This window comes from Phalacrocorax carbo, chromosome 18, assembly GCF_963921805.1.
Source record: "Phalacrocorax carbo chromosome 18, bPhaCar2.1, whole genome shotgun sequence".
Lineage (NCBI taxonomy): Eukaryota > Metazoa > Chordata > Aves > Suliformes > Phalacrocoracidae > Phalacrocorax > Phalacrocorax carbo.
Window position 1 is genome coordinate 6922102 of NC_087530.1, and position 21255 is coordinate 6943356.

Here is a 21255-nt window from a genome sequence, read left to right on the forward strand (position 1 = left end):
AAGGTGAGGAGCGGGGTGCCTTCACCTGCTGTGGCAGGAGAGCAGGCCTTTGAAGTCCAGAATTCATCCTTTTTGCAAAAAAAAAAAATTACCTCTTCATTAAGGTTTATCATCCAACCATAGAATCATTAAGGTTGGAAAAGACCTCTAGGATCATCAAGTCCACCTGTCAATCCAACACCACCATGCCTTCTAAACCATGCCCTGAAGTGCCACGTCTACACTGTTTTTTATCACCTCCAGGGATGGTGACTCCACCACTTCTCTGGGCAGCCTGTTCCAATGGCTGACCACCCTGTTCCAATGCCTGACCACCCTTTCAGTAAAGAAATTTTTCCTAATACCCAATCTAAACCTCCCCTGACGCAACTTGAGGCCATTTCCTCTCGTCCTATCACTAGTTACTTTGGAGAAGAACATCCTTTTATGTAGATGTAGAGAGCGATAAGGTCTCCCCTCAGCCTCCTCCAGAGCAAAAACCCACAGCTCCCTCAGCCACTCCTCATCAGACTTGTTCTCCAAACCCTTCCCCAGTTTTGTTACCCTTCTCTGGACACTATCATCAAGCCTTCCATCCTTATTGCATTTAATGTAATTCTGTGTACAGCACCTCATTCTTGCAGCCTGTGGCGCTGATGGATGGTACCTTCTGTCCCTCAGGAAGAACAGGGAGGAAAGCTAGACCTGCCAAGGACAGCTTCAGGCCCTGATTCAGACTGGTGTCACTGCTGTGAAAACACAGAAGGGTAAAAAATTATAGCTGCATGCCCTGACATCACGTCATTTCAGTTTTAGCCCCTCAGCATGGTTAAAGCCATGAGGAGCCCTGAGAGGACCATCCACTCAGCTGCCTGGAACTGGTGTGCATTACCTCCAGGCTCACAGACAAAAAGGAGGCAGTGCCTTTCCTTGCCGGGGCCCTACCTCCTCTCAGGTGACATTAAACCCTTTCCTTAGCTCCCAAACAGTTAAAATCAGCTTCATCTGCCTCAATCTGCAGCTGTGCCCTGTGCAGGAGGGATGATACACAGCCCAGGCCTAGCCACCAATTCCTCCTCTCACATACCCACGCCAGCACAAAACGCTGATGCATGCCTTGTTCCAATCTTTCAGATCACTGAGCAACAACCAAGGCCACAGATATCACCCATATTTGGGGCCAGAGGCACATGGTCCAGATCAGTGGAGAAAACCTGGTGAACATCTCACAGGATGCCTCAAATAAAAAATAGTGGATATGACTAGTGTCAGCACTAGTCAGCCAGTTAACAATAACAGAATGAAAATAGTTTAAATGGCAGCTTTTATGACTTTTTCTTTAAGAACTAACCTATGTGACATTTCTAAAGTGGAATATTTTGAAAACCCCATTCCATTTCTCTAACAACAGCTCACCGAACTAAGGCCACTAAAAAATACAGTGTTTGTTTCCTCACAGCAGGAATAGTAACATCTGTGTGTTACAAAGATCTATCCAACAGTAATTTTGTGGTACCTGAAAAAAGCAGGCTGATTCACTAATGGTTATTTTCATTTGGCTGACTCATTGGAGGACCCTGGGCAGCATCATTTTTTAAAAAATTCATAAAGGATGGTTCAAAGGCATTCATTAAAATTTCATTAGTGTACAAGAGGCAGTCCTGAGTGGTTAAGTACAGCCAATTTTAACTTGTATACACCAATGATCACTGCTATAGTAAAACAAGGATATCTGTGGCTTTCTAGGAACATTATAGGTCTTAGCATCCTCCTGTAGCAATAGGCACAGGACCTGTACCTGAGGAGCTATGATCCCACCTGCCAGGGGACAGTGTTGTAGACATTCACCAGCCCAGTGCAGTAACTAGATTAAAAAAAAAAATCATTAAGAAGAATTTTTCATGTCTAGATGCACTTGTTAAATTAAAATGGCCTGAAGAAAGAGAGGGTCCTAATTTTCCTCAAGTTTTACAGCACAAACTCCAGGAAGGTCAGATAGCGTCCTTTCTCTGCCTGCATATTATACACCAATTTCTGCTGAATTTCAAGAGGACATCAAGGTGAAGTTACATGTTACTGTTGAACAAATATAAATGCCAAATCCTGCCAAAGAAGGTGGGGGCTTATGCTCTTGTCCATCCCTTCTTCTCCCCACTCCTCTGTGCTCTGGTCCCTACCCAGATCTCTATTTCCTTGCAGTGCCTTTAGCATTCACACCCACCCTGCCCTGAGTCAGTTCAACTCACGGACCTTACAGAAAACTGTCCACTTTTCTCACAGTTTGGCTTTTTGTTAATTTAGCTAATCAAGTGAGCTCAACTCAGGGACAAACAACAACCAGGGAAGGTGCAAACCTGGCAGAGCAGGGGGCAAAGAAAGCATAGTGAGGGCAGCAGGAGGGAGAGGAGAAAATGGCATTGAGCTATTAGATGGCTCAGGATGTGCTGTGTACATTCTTACGGAAGCAAACACAAGTTTTCCTTCCATCTGTTTGTATCAGTGTTTGAGTTAAACAGAAGTTTAGAAAACAAAGAGTTTGCCTCTGCCTGCACTGACATTCCCTCTCACTTAGTCATGGCGGGGATGCTGTGAGCCCAGTGGCCGGACATTGGGATAGGATTTGGAAACCTTTGGCACAGTGGACGTCAGCTGTTTCCTTTCCCTGTGGCTCACTTTTTCCTACTGTGAAAGGGAGGCAGTAATTACTCACTCAAGGGAGCTACATGACCTGATTCATCAGTGCATGTAAAGCCTTGTCACAAAAGGAAGAGGGAAGCTGAGAGAGGCCAATTTGCTCTCTATGCCTCCCTTGAGCAATTGTCACCTCTCAAACGAGTGATGGTGAGTTCAGCTCCTGCATCCACGCACTGAAACCCGCCCTGAGGTTGCTATCTGTTTCCCTGCCCATCCACAGCCCAGGGGTTGGATGATGCTGCAGGATCCTGCTTTAGGCTGTGTCGTGATGGTAGGTCATTATCCTCTGATGAACCTAACCCTGATGCCTTCACCTCCTGTACCTGTAATCCAGCCTCTTCTCTAACAATATCAAGCCTGCAGGGTGAAATTTTTGAGAGTGTCTGACTGATTTAAAAATTAATTTTCCAGAATGACTGAAGGCTTCACTCAGCAGGAAATTTCCTGCCATTGCCATGCCAAAGTTATTATAGTCATACCACAAAAATTATCCTGCTATAATTATGCCAGTACGAGCTTCCATCTAAACAACATGCTGGGATATTTTCCCAGGCAGCCAAAATCCTCTGGCAGCTCTGGCTCCAAGCCTCCAGGAGGAAGGGACTTGCTCCCAAAAGCCCTCTCCTCCCTCACCCTGGTGCTTTAGAGAGCAATCTGGGATCTTCCATTGCCCGGTACGATTCTTCCCATCAGACTGTTGTAGCTCGACTCCTGCCTTCTTGCAGCCTCTCTGACTCCTCCCAGGAAGTTCCAGCTGCAGATGAAGTATTTCAGGGACACGCTTGGGACGGCATGTGTGCAAATGCAGCCTGGGCAGTTGTGCCAGACTTTCTCAACGTAAGGCAGTGTGGCCCAGCTTCATGTAAGTCGTGTTTACTCCCCACCATCCCTTCCGGGAGCTGCCTTGCGCCTACGTGCGTGCGCTTGCTGGCTGTTGGTGCTGCATTCGCCCATGCTCCCACAGTGGTGTTGCGCCCCATGTTATGATGCATTCAGGGGGACCCTTGTCCCCAAAGCCTTTTGGGTGGTCCTGTGAGCAGCCAGGCTGGCCAGCACCGTGGAGGTGCTTGGGGAGCACCGGGGCAGAGGAGATGGTTGGTGCCCACAGGCTGGAGGGCAGGAGGTGGTTAGAGACTGCTTCCTGCAGTGACCTTTCAGCTGTCACCTCTGAAACCCTTAGTGTGCTTGGTCCTGTGCACCCTGCCAGGGCAAGACATGCCCCGGCTCCCTCGCAGAGAGCACAGCCTGAAATGCCCAACCAGGTGAGAAGCTCCCTGAACCTTTCCCAGGCTTTTTGACTCTCTGGTGGCTGACCCCACTCCAAAACGTTGTCCAGGGCTGGGGAGGTGAGGCAGAGCTCTCTGCCCTAGCTCCGGTCGGCTGCTGCCGATGATGCTGCCTCTAGCTCTTTTGCAGGAGCAGTGTGCACAGCTCTTACACCAGCTCTGTAGTTTTCTGTAATCTGTTTAAGCTCTTTTTACTGCCACACTTCTATTTTGTCACCTGCAGGGTTAGCCCCCTCATTCCAGCACTCATTTGCTTTGCATCCCAAAGCAGTGTCCCCCCACATCTCAGTGTCCGTCCCTGACATGCAGCCATCCCATACACAGGGACAAGGTGTGTAATTTGCAGTTCTGAGCAATATTATGCTGTAGCTTCCCGTTTTTTCATAAATTGTGCTGGTTTTTCCCACCTGGGCAAGGCGGCGTAAAACCCCACTGGTCCTAGCTGGCAGTTGCTTTGCACTTTAGTGCAAACACAAAAAAATAACACAAAATGGAAACTGTGGGGATTCACATCCCGCATGTAAGGATGGAAGGTGCTCCTAGCAGTACTGAGAACTTACGTGTGGGCTGACCAGCCTCAAACCTTTTTTAATTTACTTTTTAGCAGCTAAGTAAATTAATCCATGGCTGGTCAAAATAAAGGTGGACGCATCCTCCAGACTCACTGCTTTTATCTCAATTACCTAACAAAACATAAACTTATTTTAGCTTAAATACTGCATGTTTAAGCAATGCTGTAAAATAGTTGAGGGGACCTGAGGTGAAGGAACAGGCTGCATCAGGCACAGAAATTAATTTCTTTGGGGCCCTGATGGAAAGGTAAACACCGAAATCACTTTGGAGGTGGAAGCTGACATCTTTTAATCAGAATAAAACTTGTGACTAAACACCCTGGAGTTGCAGCAGCTGACAGGCCAGAGATTCTCAAAAACAGCAGCGCTCTTGCTTTGATTTTTTTTTTGTTGTTTGTAACCTTAAGAACATGAAGGAAGAGGAAGAGATGGGTTTGCGCGGAGTAGGTTTGCCCAGTGTACATCCCTAAGGCCCCTTGTTTCACTTGCCCACCTCAAGAGGCTGGGGTGTTTAAACAGACCCTGCTAAGGCACAGCCCCACCAGTGGGGAAGGTGGAGGTGCTGCAGGGAGGAAAAGCAGAGGCAAGAGATACCTGGAATCAATAAAACTGGATGGGAAGCTGATGTTGAACACTGAATTCCCAGAGGATGTCCTCTTACTGGTGTCTGTACCGCTCCCCCCAGTGCAGAGGAAAGTGGGGGGAGCCTGGAACTGGGGAGAGGAGGCAGAAGCCATAGTTGCCCTTGTGATACTGACTTTGTGTGTGTCATGGGCACAAAGTACAGTCCCAGGGCTGTTTGACGTTGCAGCGACAACACACAAAGCAGCTCGTTCCCCCTTTTCCTTTCTGTGGCAAGATAACCACAGCTTTGGGTCTTTGGGTCTGGACTTGCCTCGTTCCCAGGAACATGGAGCGTTTGCTTTATTCCTGCAGCCGTGGAGCGATTGTCTCACCCCTCTGCTTTGTGTCCGGGGGAAATGCAGGTCCGTGCCCGTAGGCGTGAGACAGCAGGAGCCGTGGCATGCTCAGGAGAGCAGGACCGTCTCTGCGTCACTTCTTGCTGGAGAGGAAGAGCAGTGCTGGATATAGCTCATACTCCAGCGAGGTATTGAATGCCCAGCATGACTGTCTGGCCAGCAGGCTGGTCCCTGGCTCAGGCTGCAGTGGTGTGCAGCCTGGGGGACCTCACTGCCCAGGAGCTAGCCTTGGCAGCGATGGCAGATAGGGCACGCCAGGAAAAGCTACACTGGTGCAATCTCCTCTGTACCTGCTTATTTCCAGGTAGCCTGTTTAAAGGGAACATCTCATAAGCAAGGAATATTCTTCATACAGAAGAAAGCTCATTGTTTGTGGGGTTGCCTCGCCTGATGGTCTCTTGTACTAAAGCCTCTTGGGTCGCAAAGTACTTGGGAAATATCAGCATCCCTCTTGGAGATATAAACATGCAGAGCAAGGAAATCATGTGCAGCAGGGTGTCAGTGGTTGAAGGTTGTGACCAGTAAGTCTTCTCCATTTGCACTCAAATATCCTGTCTGACTGCCAGGCAAATTGCAACTGGAGAAACACGTCGTTTGGTTTAGGGAGCAGAACAGGCTGGAACAGACTCGGGGGCTGCATGGCCCCAAGCCTGTGTTGCTCGCCAGCCTGATGGGCAGCCACCCATCACACAGCATCATGCAGGCTGGGGATGGGATGGGGAGGACATCAAAAGAAGAATGTAGTTGTCATTTTCCTTTCTGAAAGGGCTGGAGGAGACAAGGCCTCTCCTCAGAACTGGAAATTTCTAGGCTTAAAGCACCTCCTTCCCACTGACCCCCATCACACTTGAGATGTTAAATTCTCTGGACAGTGGCCAATGGCAGCCCCACTGCAAGAGAACAGCACTGGAGATGTTAATATTTCACTTCCAGCTATCTTTTACTTCCCAAGCCACGAATCCTTCTCCCACCAAAATCAGTTCAGGGACTGGATCTTGCTGACTGTAATATCCATGAGCTTGTGCAGAAACAGCAAAGCAGGGAACTGGAGAAGGCAGCGACTTCTGCTTACCCTTGGCTACCTGCCTGGCACCATGAGGGAGCTCAAAGTCCATCCAGTGCCTTCTGAAACACAGGGCTCCTCAGCAAGTTATTTGCAAAGATCCCTAACGAGGGCTGAAGCTGTATAAAAATCCAAAGACCTCAACACAAAATAACATTGGGGCACTTTTCAAATTCTGGTGCAGCCCTCTGGCAAGAGCAGAGGTGAGCAGGTTAAGTGGGGAGTTACCACTTCAGCTGAGCCTGGGGAGGGTAGCTGAAGTGGTATCCCCACCACCATCCTGGCACAGCAGCACACAGACCACCCTGTCCCCTCACATCCTGGCTCTGCATCTCACACCTCAGCTGTTTGCACATGACCTCCTTGTCCCTGTTCAAATGTAATTTATTTGCCATGGTGACAACAGTTCTCTTGGCTCATTGCTTCAGACACACCCTCCTCATGTCCCCGCATTGGCTTTTCTTGGTGCATTGAGCACCATTTGTCTCTGGTTTCCAATCCCTTCGCTATCGGGTTACCTTTTCCCCACACTGTTGAGTTATTCTGCCTCTGCTGCTTTTCATTGTCCTCATGATAAATTCCCATCAAGCACATCTGACTTTCTCCCACTGTGCTTATCTGACTGGAAGGAAGATTTTGCTCTCAATATTTCCTACTGTCCTTCCCACCACCCCTAGCCATGATGCATGTGGGAATTACATATCACTCAGGCGAATGGTACCTTGGTGTCTCTGTACATCAGACTGACCTGTGTGCTGTGCTCCCCTCTGGGCTGTAACCAGCTGCTGGTTTTGCCACGAACTTGAGGTGCAGAAACCAACATGTTGTTTAGGATCTGAAGCTACTCCTTTCACCAAGGCCTTCCGCAGGACAAAGCAGCAAATACTACTTCTGCTACTCCTTAGAGCAGTGTGGAATAAAAAAAGCTTTTTCTTCTAGGAAAAGGGGATATTTTGTGGCCTGTAGAAAATAAGATCTTTCCAATAGAGGACAAGAGAGGCTATGGAAGGCAAAAACCTGAGGTTGAGGGTCATTGGCCTGGCTATTACAGCTTGGCTGAGCTCGTTTGACCCCATGATTTATTCCAACTGAAAATGAGGTTTAAGGCATTGCCAGTTCCCCAGTGAGCGTACACACACTGCCTTTGTTCATCTGTTTTCTCAATTCTTGTTGAAACTTGTAAATGAAACATCCTCCTCTGCCAGCTCTTGTCTGTTTGATCTTTCATAAAAAGTGTGTGAAGCTTTTTCCAGAAACCACTGCAACAGCATTACTGCTCTGACATTGGTCAGCAACAATCCATGAAGCAATATTAAAAGGCACACCTTCTATTGAGAAAAACACACCTGGGGAGGCCACGTTTCCTTTGCGTGTGGTCCCGTTGCCATTAGTAAAAGCTTCAAACTCACTTTTTTTCTCTCTCTTTGCAGGCAAAAATGTTAAGGCCAGTGCAAGCTCGGAGGCTGGAGGGAATAGATAAGAATGTATGGTGAGTTAAGAGAATATTTGGTTTATCTTGGTGGTAGATGTGGTTTAAGCAGCCTAACACCAGACTGAAACCACTGCAGCCCACAGCACAGAGCAGCAGTCTCCCTGGGCTGCTTTGCATTTTTGTTCAGGAAGCACATCAGGGCAAGTTCGTCCTGGGGGACTTCACCCTGGCTCAGTTCTGTACCTGCGGTCACACTTGATGCCATATCAGGTGTCCCACAGCATCCTGCGGGAAGGCAGGCGGAAGCACCTTTCTAGTGCATTGCACTCCATTCGACCCATCCACACATTTGATCCCAGCAGCACCCAAATCTAAGCCAAGTGGCTGCAGCACACTGGCTGCAGCCTGGTGCCTGCTTCAAGGCCACCCTAGGGCACTGCAAACAGAGAGGCAGGCCAAGGGATGCTGCAGATGCCTTTCCCAGCCTGCCAGGCACAGTATGGCATTGGGAAAACTACATGCTTGAAGAAGATATTTAAATAGGCTTTCCCCAGAGCTCTGCTGGCCTGGTTTCAAGCTACAAACTGATGATGAGCCGACTCTTGGGTGATACAAGCACTGAGTTCAGCCTGCCTTTTCCTCTGACGAGGCCTTCACAGTGTCTAGTTGCTAAATTTTGCAGAACAGGTATGCGCTTGAAAACCTCTGAGACCTCTCCTGCTCAGTCTGGTCTGATCAGAAGTGGTGCGTGGCTTCAGGTGCAACCACACACCCAGACAACACAATGGCTGCTTCCTTCAAGAACAAATTAAAACCACCCCTGAGTAGAGTTGTGGCTCGTCCTTGCTTTAATTGAAATGTGTCTGAAATAACCTGTGCTTGGTCCTGTCCACCTGTGAGCAACAGGATGGCTCTGCAGGAGGGACATCACCCTCACTCACTTCCAAACGGATGCTGGCAAGCAGAGCTGGTGCCAGAGTGCTGCCCAGACCCTCTGTAACTGCTTGTCTTTCTCTTCCTTTCTTCTCTCCAGGGTGGAGTTTGTAAAACTGGCTGCCACCTACTCCACAGTGAACCTGGGCCAGGGCTTCCCTGACTTTTCCCCACCGGACTTTCTGAAGGAGGCATTTGCGAGAGCCCTCAGCAGGGAGAACCACATGCTGCACCAGTACACCCGTGCCTTTGTGCGTGGACAGGACCCCCTCCTCAGCAATACCCCCCTCACTCTCCATTAGCCTTGGCTGCTTCAGGGCTCATCAGGCAGCAATAAACAGGGCAAACCATGAGGCAAAACACGCATCCAGCCTCAGCCCAGGGCCCCCACACCCAGGGCTGTAATACCCTGCTTTACCAAGGCATTTGGAGCAGCCAAGCTGGAAGATGCCCTGCACTCTCGGTCACAGGGTGCTTGGCTGCCCAGGCACCTTCCAAGGGCTCATCCGTGTTTTAGGAGGTTTCTGCAACCCAAATCCCACCCCTCCTCTCACCCCACAGGGCCACCCACCTCTGGTGAAGATCCTAGCCCAGTTTTTTGGCAAGCTGCTTGGACGAGACCTGGATCCAATGACCAATGTGATGGTGACTGTGGGAGCGTACCAGGCCCTTTTCTGCTGCTTCCAGGCTTTCATTGATGAAGGCGATGAGGTAACCCAAGATTTGGGCTTGTTGCACAGGCAGCCTTCCCCCAGGAGAGCCCTTCCTGGCTGTGGGTCTGCCAGGAGTAGGTTTACATGCTTTTGTAAAGCAGAAAGGTTTTATCCCCTTATCCAATATTTGAGCTTCCAAAGGAAAAAACCTCTCTGCTGCAGGGCAGTGTCTCATTTCAGCATAAGTCAAAAACCCTTTTGCCCTGAATGATGCTGTTCTTCCCTGACACTGCTCACTGGCAAGGCATGTTCTCCACTACAATAATTCAGGGATTAAAATTTCCCGTCCCTCCCATTGCTTTCTGCAACCATCAGGGAAGGTCTGAGCAGGACCAGGAGGGTGTTGGCATGTCCCTTTCTTCCAGGTGATAATCATTGAGCCCTTCTTTGACTGCTATGAGCCAATGGTGAAAATGGCTGGTGGGATGCCTGTGTTTGTCCCGTTGAGACCGGTGAGTGGGTCGGAGCAAAGCTGGTGAGGAGGGAAGAGTCGTGGCAAAGTGAGCGAAGAGGTGAGTGGTAAGCAAAGTGCAGAGGTAACAAAGCAAGCCAAGATTCCCCTCTGTTCTCTCTAGAAAGCTCCTAAAGATGGAAAGTTGATGTCTAGTGCAGACTGGCAGCTGGACCCAGCTGAACTGGCTTCTAAATTCAGTGAACGGACAAAAGCCATCGTCCTGAACTCACCCAACAACCCTCTGGGCAAGGTAACGCCTCTGGCCTTGCTGTGGCTGGCCCTGAAAGTAGCTGGAGTGCTACAGCTCTCCCAGCCACATTTGCAGTGTAGCAGTGACTTGACCTTCCTTGCACATAAGGGAAATGGGTGTCGTGGCAGCACTGCACTCTGCACACACTCTTTTGGTGTTTTTAAGCCTGGTCTTTTGTGCCAGCAGTGGCTTTGCCCTGTTAGACCATTGCAGCCAGCTGCTGCCCACTGTGGCTTGGGAGATGGTACAGACAGGGCATGCTGCCTCTGCACAGTGGCAGGGAGAGGCAGGAGCCCCAGAAGTGCCCCTGCTGCAACTCTGCTCCACTCCCTGCCTGCCACAGGTATTCAGCCGAGAGGAGCTGGAGCTCATTGCAGACCTGTGCGTGAAGCATGACATCCTGTGCATCAGCGATGAAGTGTACGAGTGGCTGGTCTACGACAGGAAGCAGCACATCCGCATCGGTATGGAGAATGGTTTGGCTGAGCTTGGGTGTCTTCTCTGGGTACGGCATCTTCAGGGAGGGAACTGGTGATTTAATTGGGGTCGCCTGGCTATGACATGGGCTGCTTGCATGCACAGGTCTACCAGGCATGTATCCCCATTAGAGGTATTTTGCTGCACTTCAGTCTCAGCCTCCAAACCAGGTCTTAAACTGGAGCCCCAAATTCCAGAGCCAGGCAGAGGAAACAGAGTGTTGGTTTCACAGCGTGAGATCCAGAGCAGAGAGCCCTTTGGCTCCAGAGAAACTATCTTTTTCCCACATGTGGTAAAACCACAGTTTTCTGGTGTCTATAATTTTGGGACATCCATTTCAACATGATTTCAGAGGCCTGTTCTTCCTGTTGCCGTAACAAGCAATCGCCTTGCTGCAGGGTGGTGGTGCTCGGCACGTGTGGGAACCCCTGCAGCTGGGTACATGCGTAGCAAAACACTTAATTACAGAGAGATGCTCTTGAGAAACCTGGCTGCCTGCTTGGGATGTGCTTTGAGGCTCATCCAAGTGAAGGACATGTTGTGAACACAAGAGGCCACCATGGGTTATGGTGGGCAAAGAGCTCCCACCACGTTATTAATGCAGCCCAAAGCAAGCACGCTAAGCTTTGCCATCACTGCGTCTCTTGTTTTGTTGCCAGCCAGCTTGCAAGGGATGTGGGACCGCACGGTGATCATCGGGAGTGCTGGGAAAACCTTCAGTGCCACTGGATGGAAGGTGAATTCCCCTGTGGGGCACCTTGTTGTCACCCCATCCCCAACCCTTTGTTCCAGGGCGTGAGTCCCATTGCCACAGCACAGCACTGATGACACTGCTGCCAGATACTCAGCTTTGAGTCAGGTCTGAAAATACCAAAGCTGCTTTACAATAGGCCTGTCTGGAAAATAGAATGAAGCCAGCACAGGCAAATAAAGGGGAGCCCGAGCAGGTACCCAGAGACTTACCACCTTCCTCCTCCTTTCCTGGCCACAGGTCGGCTGGACCGTGGGACCCAACCAGCTGCTGCAGCACCTCCGTACCGTGCACCAAAACTCAGTGTACCACTGCGCCACGGTTGCCCAGGTAAGGTGGCTCCCTGCGGCTGCCCCTACAATTCCCAACCCACCAAAGCAGTGGTGAGAGAAGGTCCTTCTGGCAATGGCTGACCTGAAAGACACAGACAGGGTGATGTGTGGTGCCCTGGAGAGGCTCCTTCCTCTCTCCCTGCAGTCACCCTGTGCCTGGGAGGAAGGGGAAAGTCCAGCCTGCCTGGGGTATATTCCGTATTTTGCATTCACAAATCCAAGGGTCCATTTGGAGGGGCTGAAGGCAGAGAGCTTGGCTTGGTGCAATGAGAAATCACCCCCTGCTCCCTAATCACCTGTGAATTGCGTCAGAGCAAAGACACTGGCTCTCAAGCAAGCTTAACCATCTTCTCACCGGGTTCCTCTCTCATCACAGGAGGCTGTGGCTCAGGGTTTCCAGAGGGAGCTCGAGCTCTATGGGAAACCAGAAAGCTATTTTGTCCAACTGCCCAACGAGCTGCAGCAGAAGAGAGACTGGCTGGTCCAGAGCCTGGATGCTGTGGGCATGAAACCCATCATCCCTGAGGGCACCTACTTCTTGGTGGCAGACATCTCCAAGTTCAGTGAGTCACACAGCTGTGGTTTTGCTCAGGCAGGGCCGACTATGGGGGGCCAGCTTGGAGTGCTACCACTAGCAGGGACAGGAACCTGCATAAACCACCAGCAAAGCAGGGACGGACAATAGCGGGTTTCCCATCCGAGCTCCCACAGACTGTGGGTTTGGGACTTGGCTGAGGCACACAGCAGCAGCCCCCACCTCTGCACTGCTGTGTTTCTCCTGCAGAATCTGATGTCCCTGATGTTCCCGACTCAGATGAGCCCTATGACTCCAGATTTGCAAAGTGGATGGTCAAGAACAAGGTAAATGCATTTGGCTTTTTCTGCTGCATTTGCCCCGGGCAGGTTTGTGCCCTCCCCACTGGCTGCGCTCATGGGAGCCAGCAGCATAACACCACTGCCAGGTCCGGCAGCTCATCCCGGGGGTGCCTGGGGTGTCTGCCAGCAGTTGGCCTCTACTCTGGCAGCCTGAGCAGACAGGGTACCAAGTGCATCTACAAGCCCATCCGTGAGACTTGTGAGCAATAAGTAGATGGCTTCATGCCAGCCCAGAGAGAGTGACCTCAGCTCCACGTGTTTCCCCTTCCCAGGGACTTGCTGCCATCCCACTCTCTGCTTTCTACTGTGGAGCTCACAAGAACAACTACGACCATTTCATCCGGTTCTGCTTCGCAAAGGTGAGATATGTGGCAGCACAAAGGAAGGCAGGGTTAGGAGTAATAATCAGGGCTGGTTTAATGAGACAGATGCCAAGAAGAAATGCAGAGCACCTTGGACATTACAGCCTGAGCATGGCATCATGGCTGGTCCAACTGCCTGCTGCGGACATGCAAGTGGAGCCAGGGATGGGAGGTGTGGTGGTGCCATCCTCAGCTTTGCCCCACCAGCATCCCACATTTCTTGGTCAAGGCAAAGTATCTTCTGGGTGTACATTACATTTAGCTGCCCAGTGGCTCTGTCTGCCCCAGAGATCGCTGTGCCTGTGTCATACTGAACACAGGGTATTTGCAATGTTCCAAAATGAGATTTTTATATGAATGATGACTGCAATGAAGGAAAAGGGGATTCAGCTGGAAGCCACTGACCTAACCTGAGGTATTTGTTTAGGAGGAAGCCACACTGAAGGCAGCAAATGACATATTGCAAAAATGGAAACAGGAAAAAACTAGTCTCTGAGCACACTGGAGCGACAACCAGGCTCTCCTTGGTGTTCATCTGCCATGACCGCTCTTCTTCCACTTGCTTTGCTTGGCTGCACACTTTGATGCTTTCAACCACATTTTCTATCAGTATTCGACGTTTCTTCCTCTTATGTTTAAAGACTTTGATAATCAGTTCTGGGATGCATCCAGCAAGATCTTTTCCACCACCAGATTCTGAAAAGGTGTTTCAGGACCCACCTTTAGGGCTATGCCGGGGGGTTACTGTGACTTGTCTTGTTCTACATCCCCGTTCAATTACCCCAGGGCACAGGACAGCATTTCCGCCAGCACCTACGTTCCCACGGGACTGTGCAGTATCACCACCCATCAGTAGGTTGATTCCTATGATCCTGAAAATTATAAACCCAGTGAAATGCTTTTTCCCATAATTAACAATTTTCCCATTATTTTTTTCCCGCACATCTCTGGGGAAGGTGGCTGTATAATCGGTAACTGGCTCCCCCCAAGAAATAGGATTTCATAAATAGCCTGGCTATTGCCAAACCATCCCTGGTACTTTGTCAGGGCTTGGCAGCATTTCCCAGGCTGCAAAGTAAAACCTTTAGGCCTTTGACACACACATGCAGCAGCCAGGGAGCAAAGGCACAGCGGCCTCAGGCTGCCCCTGCTGCTGGTGGCCCCCGCAGCCTCCCACCCGCCCGGCTGGTAGGTAGTGGGGTAACATAAGCAGCATTTTGAAAGGTAATTCTTGCATCACTCTTGATTTCAACCTGGATAACAATGTGAAACAGCATCATCAATCACGCAGGAGTTATGTGCAACAGACTGTGAGATAACTATTTGTGGCGGTTAAATTATTAAAGTGGAACTACTACAATTATTGAAGAGTAAATGTCTCTGTAATGGTTATAGGGCTGACGCAGCTCTCTGGAGTCACCTATGCAACATCTGCATTGCATCCTGCAGCAGTGGCCGTTGGTCCCACCCAGGCTGGTGGGTAGCGGCTCTGCAGGTTTTCTGTGTTGGGCTGCAGCTGGCAGTACCGATACCTGCGGAGCCAGAGCTGCACTGACCCGCAGGAGCGAGGCAAACACCTACCTCCTGCCTTCGTCCACAGAAGCTGCACCCAGTCTCACCTGCCTGTGAAGACTGGGCAGGCAAGGGTGCTGTGGAAGGTCCTTTTGCACCCACACATGTGTCAAATGCTGGGAGAGCTGCAATCACTGAAACAGATAAACCACCATGCAATTAGATTATTAACATGAAGATTAATTGCAACATCCCCACGTGTGCAGGCTCTTGCTCTGGGCCATAACACACCTTGCAAGGCGCAGGGTGCATCCTCCCTCCCCCCATCCATCCTCCAACACACAGGCAGTGCTTGTGCAAAGACACCCACATGAGGACGCACCCTCCCATGGAGTCCCGTAGGTCACCCATTCTCCCGCAGAACGAAGCAGTCCCTGCTTAGCTTGACCGCCCGCGCAGGCGACTTAAACACCGCCCTGCCTGGCCATTGGCTCACGTGACGCCGGCCACCTCCCCACCGCGGGCGGGCACCGGCGCCCTCCGGCCAATCACGACTGCAGGGTGGGCGTGGCCGGGGCGCGCGGGCGGAAGATGGCGGACGGCGGCGCGGCCAAGCGGGTGCAGGTGGGGCGCGGGTGGCAGCGGCGCCCGCCGTTACCGGGGGCGGCCCCTGAGGGGAGCCCGGCGGTAACGGTCGCTGTTCTCCCACAGGTTGAGGAGAGGAAGGTGGACTGGCGGCGCTGGAAGCAGGAGAGTAAGACCGGGCCCCCCCAGGGGGCTGGGGATAGGCCGGCGAAGCGGGCCGCAGCCGCGGGGGTGCCCGGCGGGGCCCTGGGGCCGGGAAGGCCCCCCCCGAGCTCTCGGTGTCCCGGCGCGGCCCTCACAGCGGCCCTGGGGCCGTGCCGCCCCGCTCTGGGCGCTCGCCGCTCGTGGTTTGAAGCCAGGTGCTGTTCTCCATTCCAGGGAAAGCGGAGAAGAAAAAATGGAAGGAAATAAAGCTCCTGAAGAAACTAGAGAAACAGCGGATGCGGGAGCTGGCAGAAAAACAAGCCGAGAAGCAGGAGGAGCAGAAGGAAGACAAAGGTGATGTTGCTGTGAGCCGGTGGGGAGGCCTGGGCTGAGAGAGCTGGGAGAACTTGGTCATTAAAGTCATTCAGTTTTACACATTGATAGAAAAAGTGATGCTCAGCTTGATAGATCCAATATAGGCCAATCCACATGCATAAACCAGCATGAACACGATGCAGCAAGCACTGCACAAGAAACCTTCATTAAGAGAAAACCTGTGCTTAAAATCTAAGAAATTGAGGTTGCTTTTTTTACCCTCTGCCACATCTGCAGTTGAAGTAGTATATAAAATGCTGTACATCAGCTGTCACACTGTGGGTCTCTTCTGAGCATTGGCACAGGCTGCCCAGAGAGGTGGGGGAGTCACCATCCCTGGAGGTGATAAAAAAATGTGTAGACATGGCACTTGGGGACATAGTTTAGGAGGCCTGGGGGTGTTGGGGTGACAGGTTGGACTTGATCCTAGAGGTCTTTTCCAACCTTAATAATGGCACTCTGTTCCCCAGGGCGTCACTACACGCTGAGTGTAGCCCTGCCAGGCTCTATCTTGAACAATGCTCAGTCGCTGGAGCTGCGGACGTACCTTGCTGGACAGATTGCCCGGGCCTGTACCATCTTCTGTGTGGATGAGATCATAGTGTTTGACGAGGATGGAGAAGATGTAAAGTAAGAAGGAGCCACCTTGTTCTGCAGGAGGAGTTTCTTCTCTGCTTTGTATTTCTTCAACCTCTTATTAAGCTAAGACCAGGAAAAAACTGTGGGTACCTCAAGCAAACGTTTGAGCCTCTCTCAAATGCCAGGATTAGAGGGACCCCTATACCGTTGGGCAAAGATGTTGACTTGACTGTCTTGGCAACTAGGACCACTTATCCCAGCATGGGGATGACAAAGCACCAGGAGGTCAAGTTCTCCTGTACTCTTAAATCTTGCTGCGGAGGGACAGGGCATGCCTATATCCTTACAGAAGACAAATTCCTGTCTTTCAGCTTTTCAGCCTGGACCTGCATCTGTGTTAACTGGCCAAGCCATCAATCCTGTAGCATCCAGCTCAGTAGTATCCCAGTGCCAGGTTGTGTCAATACAAAAGCAAAACTGAGATATAACTGGCTTACAGAGAGTTTCAAATATGGTTTGTTAACATTCTCTGCCTCTGGAGTAGCCTTTTTATAAGGTGGCCTGTCTATTTCTTATGGGTGGAGGGTGCTGCTATTTTCAGATTAAGGAGCAAGGCTTGGTATTCTGGAGACCCGGCCATGTGGGGCTGTACTGTCTCATGCTGACTTCACAGGCTGTTCTCGTTCTCTTTCAGGACTGTGGAGGGGGACTTTGAAGGAATTGGGAGGAGAGGCAAGGCTTGTGTGCAGCTGGCTCGGATCCTGCAGTACTTGGAGTGCCCTCAGTAAGTCCACCATGGTCAGACGGTGCATCAGAACTGACTTTCAAGGGTATCATGCTAGAGGCTATGGGAGCAGGAGGCAAATTCTGTTTGTGTCACATAATTATGCAGGAACACAGGATCTAATTGTTTCACATGTCTGGTTCAGGAGTTTAAAAGAAGAGCAGTGAATGCAGGATACAACCTGCATAGTATGTTAGTGGTAGATCAGGGGCTTGAGGGAGCAGAACATGCTCTTCTCTGTACTTGACTCCTTTGAGTCAAACAGGGCTAGAATTGAGAGTTGGATTTCCTAGAAACAACTGTTTTCACATTTGAACCTTCTTTCTGATAACAGGTACTTGAGGAAATCCTTTTTTCCAAAACATGAAGATCTGCAGTTTGCAGGTAATGATTTGGTTGCCTCTGTCCCAGGCTGCTCGCTCCCCATTCCTGAGCTCTGGCTCTTTTTTTGCACGGCATGCCCAGAACTGAAAAACTTTTCCCCACTTTAGAGCATTGGTGAGGTGCTGTGCCGTGGTAGGCTGGATCAGACAGGGAGGGGGCTGCGGAGCAGTTGTACTTACAGCTGTGTTCCCACAGTCTGTGTTCTCTCTTCAGCAGTTGCTTTCCTCTGTGCTGTTCTAGGGCTACTCAACCCCCTGGACAGCCCCCACCACATGCGGGTGGATGAGGATTCAGAGTACCGAGAAGGCATAGTGTTGGACCGGCCAACTAAGCCAGGCAAAGGCTCTTTTGTTAACTGTGGGATGAAGAAGGTATGTCTGTTACCCACAGATTCCAAAACAATTTTCCCTGTCTTTCTGGCAGATTTGAAGCAGGCAGGGTGGGTACTGCTGAGTTTCTGAAAGCCGTAGCAGGCTGGCATGGGCTGTTGCTGTCTTGTCCCTTCTGGCTCGTTAATGGTTATAGCTTCCCAAGTCACGGCAGGCCTGCCCATCCCAGCCCCTCACTGTTGGAGTTGAACCTCTGAGCAGCAAAATAAGTCTTAGACTGCTGACCCAACCACCCTGAGCCTGCTCTGCACTGCATGAACCACACAGGCCCTGATCGCAGAGCTCCTTATTCCAGCTCCAGGCCAGAACAGACCCCACCTCCTCAGAGGGTTCCCTTCTTCCCCACCTTCCCCAGTGCTTCCAGAATGTCTGATGCTGATGGTGACTGTCACTGCAGGAGGTGCAGATTGACAGACAGCTGAACCCTGGTCTGCGAGTCACTGTGCGCCTGGAGGAACCCCAGAAGCCAGGTAATCCACTGCTCCATTAGCATGGGTAAACTTCAGTCCTGCAGGAGTTGGTCCTTCCACATTACTTCAGATTACTAATGTTTAAAGGTACCCAACACCTCTCCACACTCCCTTCGCTTCACATACAATTTTAAAAACACCCTTACTGTACCTCCCTAGTTAACTGGAAAGAACTATCAGCTCTTTGACCAACAATAAACAGCCCAACCATACTTGCATGCTTTCCAGAACATGCTCAGAAGGACAGTTCTTAGTTGCACACCAAGTCGGTGTCCTACCCTGGGAGAAACTGCCATATGTGGCTGGTCAAGTCTAGCAGATTACAGGGGTTGTTAATCTCTGTGCATCTCTTTCAGAAGCTAAAGTGCGGAAAGGCACCGTGGTGTCCTCACACCACCCTCGGACAGTGTCAGGCTTGTACTGGGGTTACACTGTCCGCCTTGCGTCCTGCTTGAGTAAGTATTTGCAGGGGTTCTCTGCTCTCTGCCTTGTCTCTGCCTGGGCTTCCACACCAATTTCAGGCCTACTGGCTGCACATCTGCAGCTCGCATCAACATCTCTTTCTTTGAAATCCCTTTTGTCTTAAAGGCAGCTTACACGTGCAGCTAGCAGCCATGTGGCAATGAAATTTAAGGGCTAAAGCTGGTGGCATGAATCACCCCAGTCACTCACCAGTGCTCTGCCCTGTACTTATGCTCACTGCTGTGCCAGATGTCCAGATTGCAGCAGACAACGAGAGTTGGTGCTCTCCATCTCCAGCCAGTGTATCTCCATTTCCGTGATAACTACCTCCTGCTCATATACATCAAAGCCAACAGTGATATTTGAGCCCCAGAGCCCTGCAAAATCCTTTTCCCATCTTCTGGTTGATTGGGCCTCCTAGGAAAATTGTAAGCCATTAGTCAAGGAATGGCTCCTGGCACCTGTTTGAATTTTGAGGAAAAAGTGCTGCAGTTGAGAATGGTGCCAGACTCCTGCAGCAAGGGAATTATGTAGGAAAGAGGAATCATTCTTCTGTCTCCTGATATGCCAGTGGCACTGAAAAGCAATTTCTTCTGCTGCTACCACTCACCTGTGGAGTATTTCAGCCTCCCCAGAAGGCACACGGCATGGGCAAGGGTGCCACATGAATAACCCCGTATTGTGTTTGTTTCCCAGGTGCTGTCTTTTCAGAGTGCCCGTTCAAGGAAGGCTACGACCTCTCTATTGGGACCTCAGAGCGGGGCAGCTCTGTGGACCAGGCCACTCTCCCCTCCTTCAGGTTCGTGTCCTACCTGCTTGGCCCTACTCAGAGTCCCCAGGGAAGCCTGGTGCAGGCAGCAGAGCTGCACTGTGGCCTTGGTGTTCTGCCAGGCAGGAACACACCTAGGTAAAAGTGCAAAACTTGTCTGCAGGCTCCCTCCTGTGCTCTGCTGCTCCCTTTTGTACCAATGCACAGTCCTTTGTATGACAGAAGCTGGGGGAGGTACCCCAGGACAAGGCCAATTCCTTTCTTGTTTCTCTAGAGTTGGTAGCAGGCACTGTCAGAGTGGCCAAGTGCTGTGGGGCTTTCTTAGGGAGGCAGCTGCATCAGGCCTTGTCAGCAAGGGACACAGCTGCCTGCTTCAGCAGCACAGAGGAGCTTGAACACAGACCCAGATACCTGAACAAAAGGAATGAGTCTGCTTCTTGCAGACAAAGTTAAGAGAACTGTTTCTGTGAAGCCAGTTCTTAAGCCACTTGAAGGTTCAAGGCACATGAGCAGCTCTCCTGTGTAAACCGTGTAGCATCTGCCCTGGTATGGGGCTAAGATCCAGTCTTCCCTCACACCCTGTCCCTCTGCTCTCCCCTAGGCATGCCCTTGTCGTATTTGGAGGTCTTGAGGGCTTGGAAGCTGGGGTAGATGTGGACCCAAACCTGGAGGTCACCGACCCAAGCGTCTTGTTTGACTTTTACCTGAACACCTGTCCCAGCCAAGGCAGCAGAACCATCCGGACAGAGGTAGGGCAGGTGGCTAACGGTGCGGTGGGGCACAATGCCTGTGTGCACAGAGCAGTGCTGCGTTCCTGCCTCTGGCGGTGACACGTGGCCCACATGTCGCTCCCCATGATGACACCACAGCAAAGAGCGGCCGGCTTGCCTGGCACTCAGAACCGCTGCTCTCTGATGAGTGCCACCTGGGTCTGTTCCAGGAAGCACTGCTGATCTCTCTGTCTGCACTGAGACCTCACATCGATGAGGCTGTGAAGACACCCAGTGACAGCTGAGCGAAGGAAGAAACCACTGACCTTGCCACCAGCTGAGGGCTGCCTTGAGGAAGTGGCTCTTCAAATGCAGGTTGCTGGGCAGATCATTCCAAGCAAGAGCCTGGTGGGGCCAAGACACAGCGTGACTAAAGCTGGCAGTGCTGCTTGACCAAGCGCCTGGCTGCTTTTGGGACTAGTAAGTCTGTACCTTCCTGTGACCCCACAGTCCAGCCAAGGGCTGGCTGTTGCCTCTCAGCACTGGAACAAGCCTAGCAGCAGGCTGGGTCTCAATAATCCAGATGTCTGGGGTGGGGAATAAAGCAACATGGAGCCTCAGCTGCCTTGAAGTCTGTGTGTGTGTCTTGGTGTAGAGGGTGGGCACTCAGTGTCCAGAGATCCTGCACGCTCAGTGTAGCCTTCAGACTTAAAGGCAGGCAGAACTTAATCCTATGCCAAGAAACTGTTCCTGTCTCAGCCTGACTCCCCCAGGCCCCCCTTCAACTCCAAGGCTTCATCCTGCCCAACAGCCGAAAGGGCTGTCGCTTCAGCTGGACCTTAGCACTAAAGCACATGAGCAACAGCTTGTTACAATTTGGCTCCATCTATGCTGCCTGAACCTCTACCTACAGTGAGCTCAAACAGGAAAGCAGCTGG

At 51.0% G+C, this 21255-nt stretch overlaps 1 protein-coding gene across 1 annotated transcript; it reads left to right on the forward strand.

Moving 5' to 3' along the window:
• Positions 1 to 3406: 3406 nt before the first annotated feature.
• LOC104039552 (uncharacterized) lies at positions 3407 to 20937 on the forward strand. The gene is made up of 27 exons (XM_064469075.1): positions 3407 to 3535; positions 5518 to 5639; positions 8005 to 8063; positions 9040 to 9190; positions 9501 to 9650; positions 10018 to 10104; positions 10228 to 10356; positions 10700 to 10820; positions 11493 to 11569; positions 11825 to 11914; positions 12293 to 12479; positions 12701 to 12777; positions 13065 to 13151; positions 13582 to 13642; positions 14550 to 14634; positions 15227 to 15290; positions 15378 to 15420; positions 15630 to 15749; positions 16241 to 16400; positions 17044 to 17133; positions 17468 to 17517; positions 17758 to 17888; positions 18304 to 18376; positions 18733 to 18831; positions 19535 to 19637; positions 20209 to 20356; positions 20548 to 20937. Exons 2-27 carry the CDS (start codon positions 5556 to 5558, stop codon positions 20620 to 20622), a joined length of 2601 nt encoding a protein of 866 aa, XP_064325145.1. The 5' UTR covers positions 3407 to 3535; positions 5518 to 5555; the 3' UTR covers positions 20623 to 20937.
• Positions 20938 to 21255: the final 318 nt, after the last annotated feature.

What these genes read in the sequence shown, in the direction of transcription:
- LOC104039552 (XM_064469075.1), top strand. Translation starts at nt 5,556, where the DNA reads ATGCTCAGGAGAGCAGGACCGTCTCTGCGTCACTTCTTGCTGGAGAGG. An exon ending in ACTGCGCCACGGTTGCCCAG is followed by an intron (nt 11,915 to 12,292) that starts GTAAGGTGGCTC and finishes CTCTCATCACAG; the next exon opens with GAGGCTGTGGCTCAGGGTTT. An exon ending in GAGGATGGAGAAGATGTAAA is followed by an intron (nt 16,401 to 17,043) that starts GTAAGAAGGAGC and finishes GTTCTCTTTCAG; the next exon opens with GACTGTGGAGGGGGACTTTG.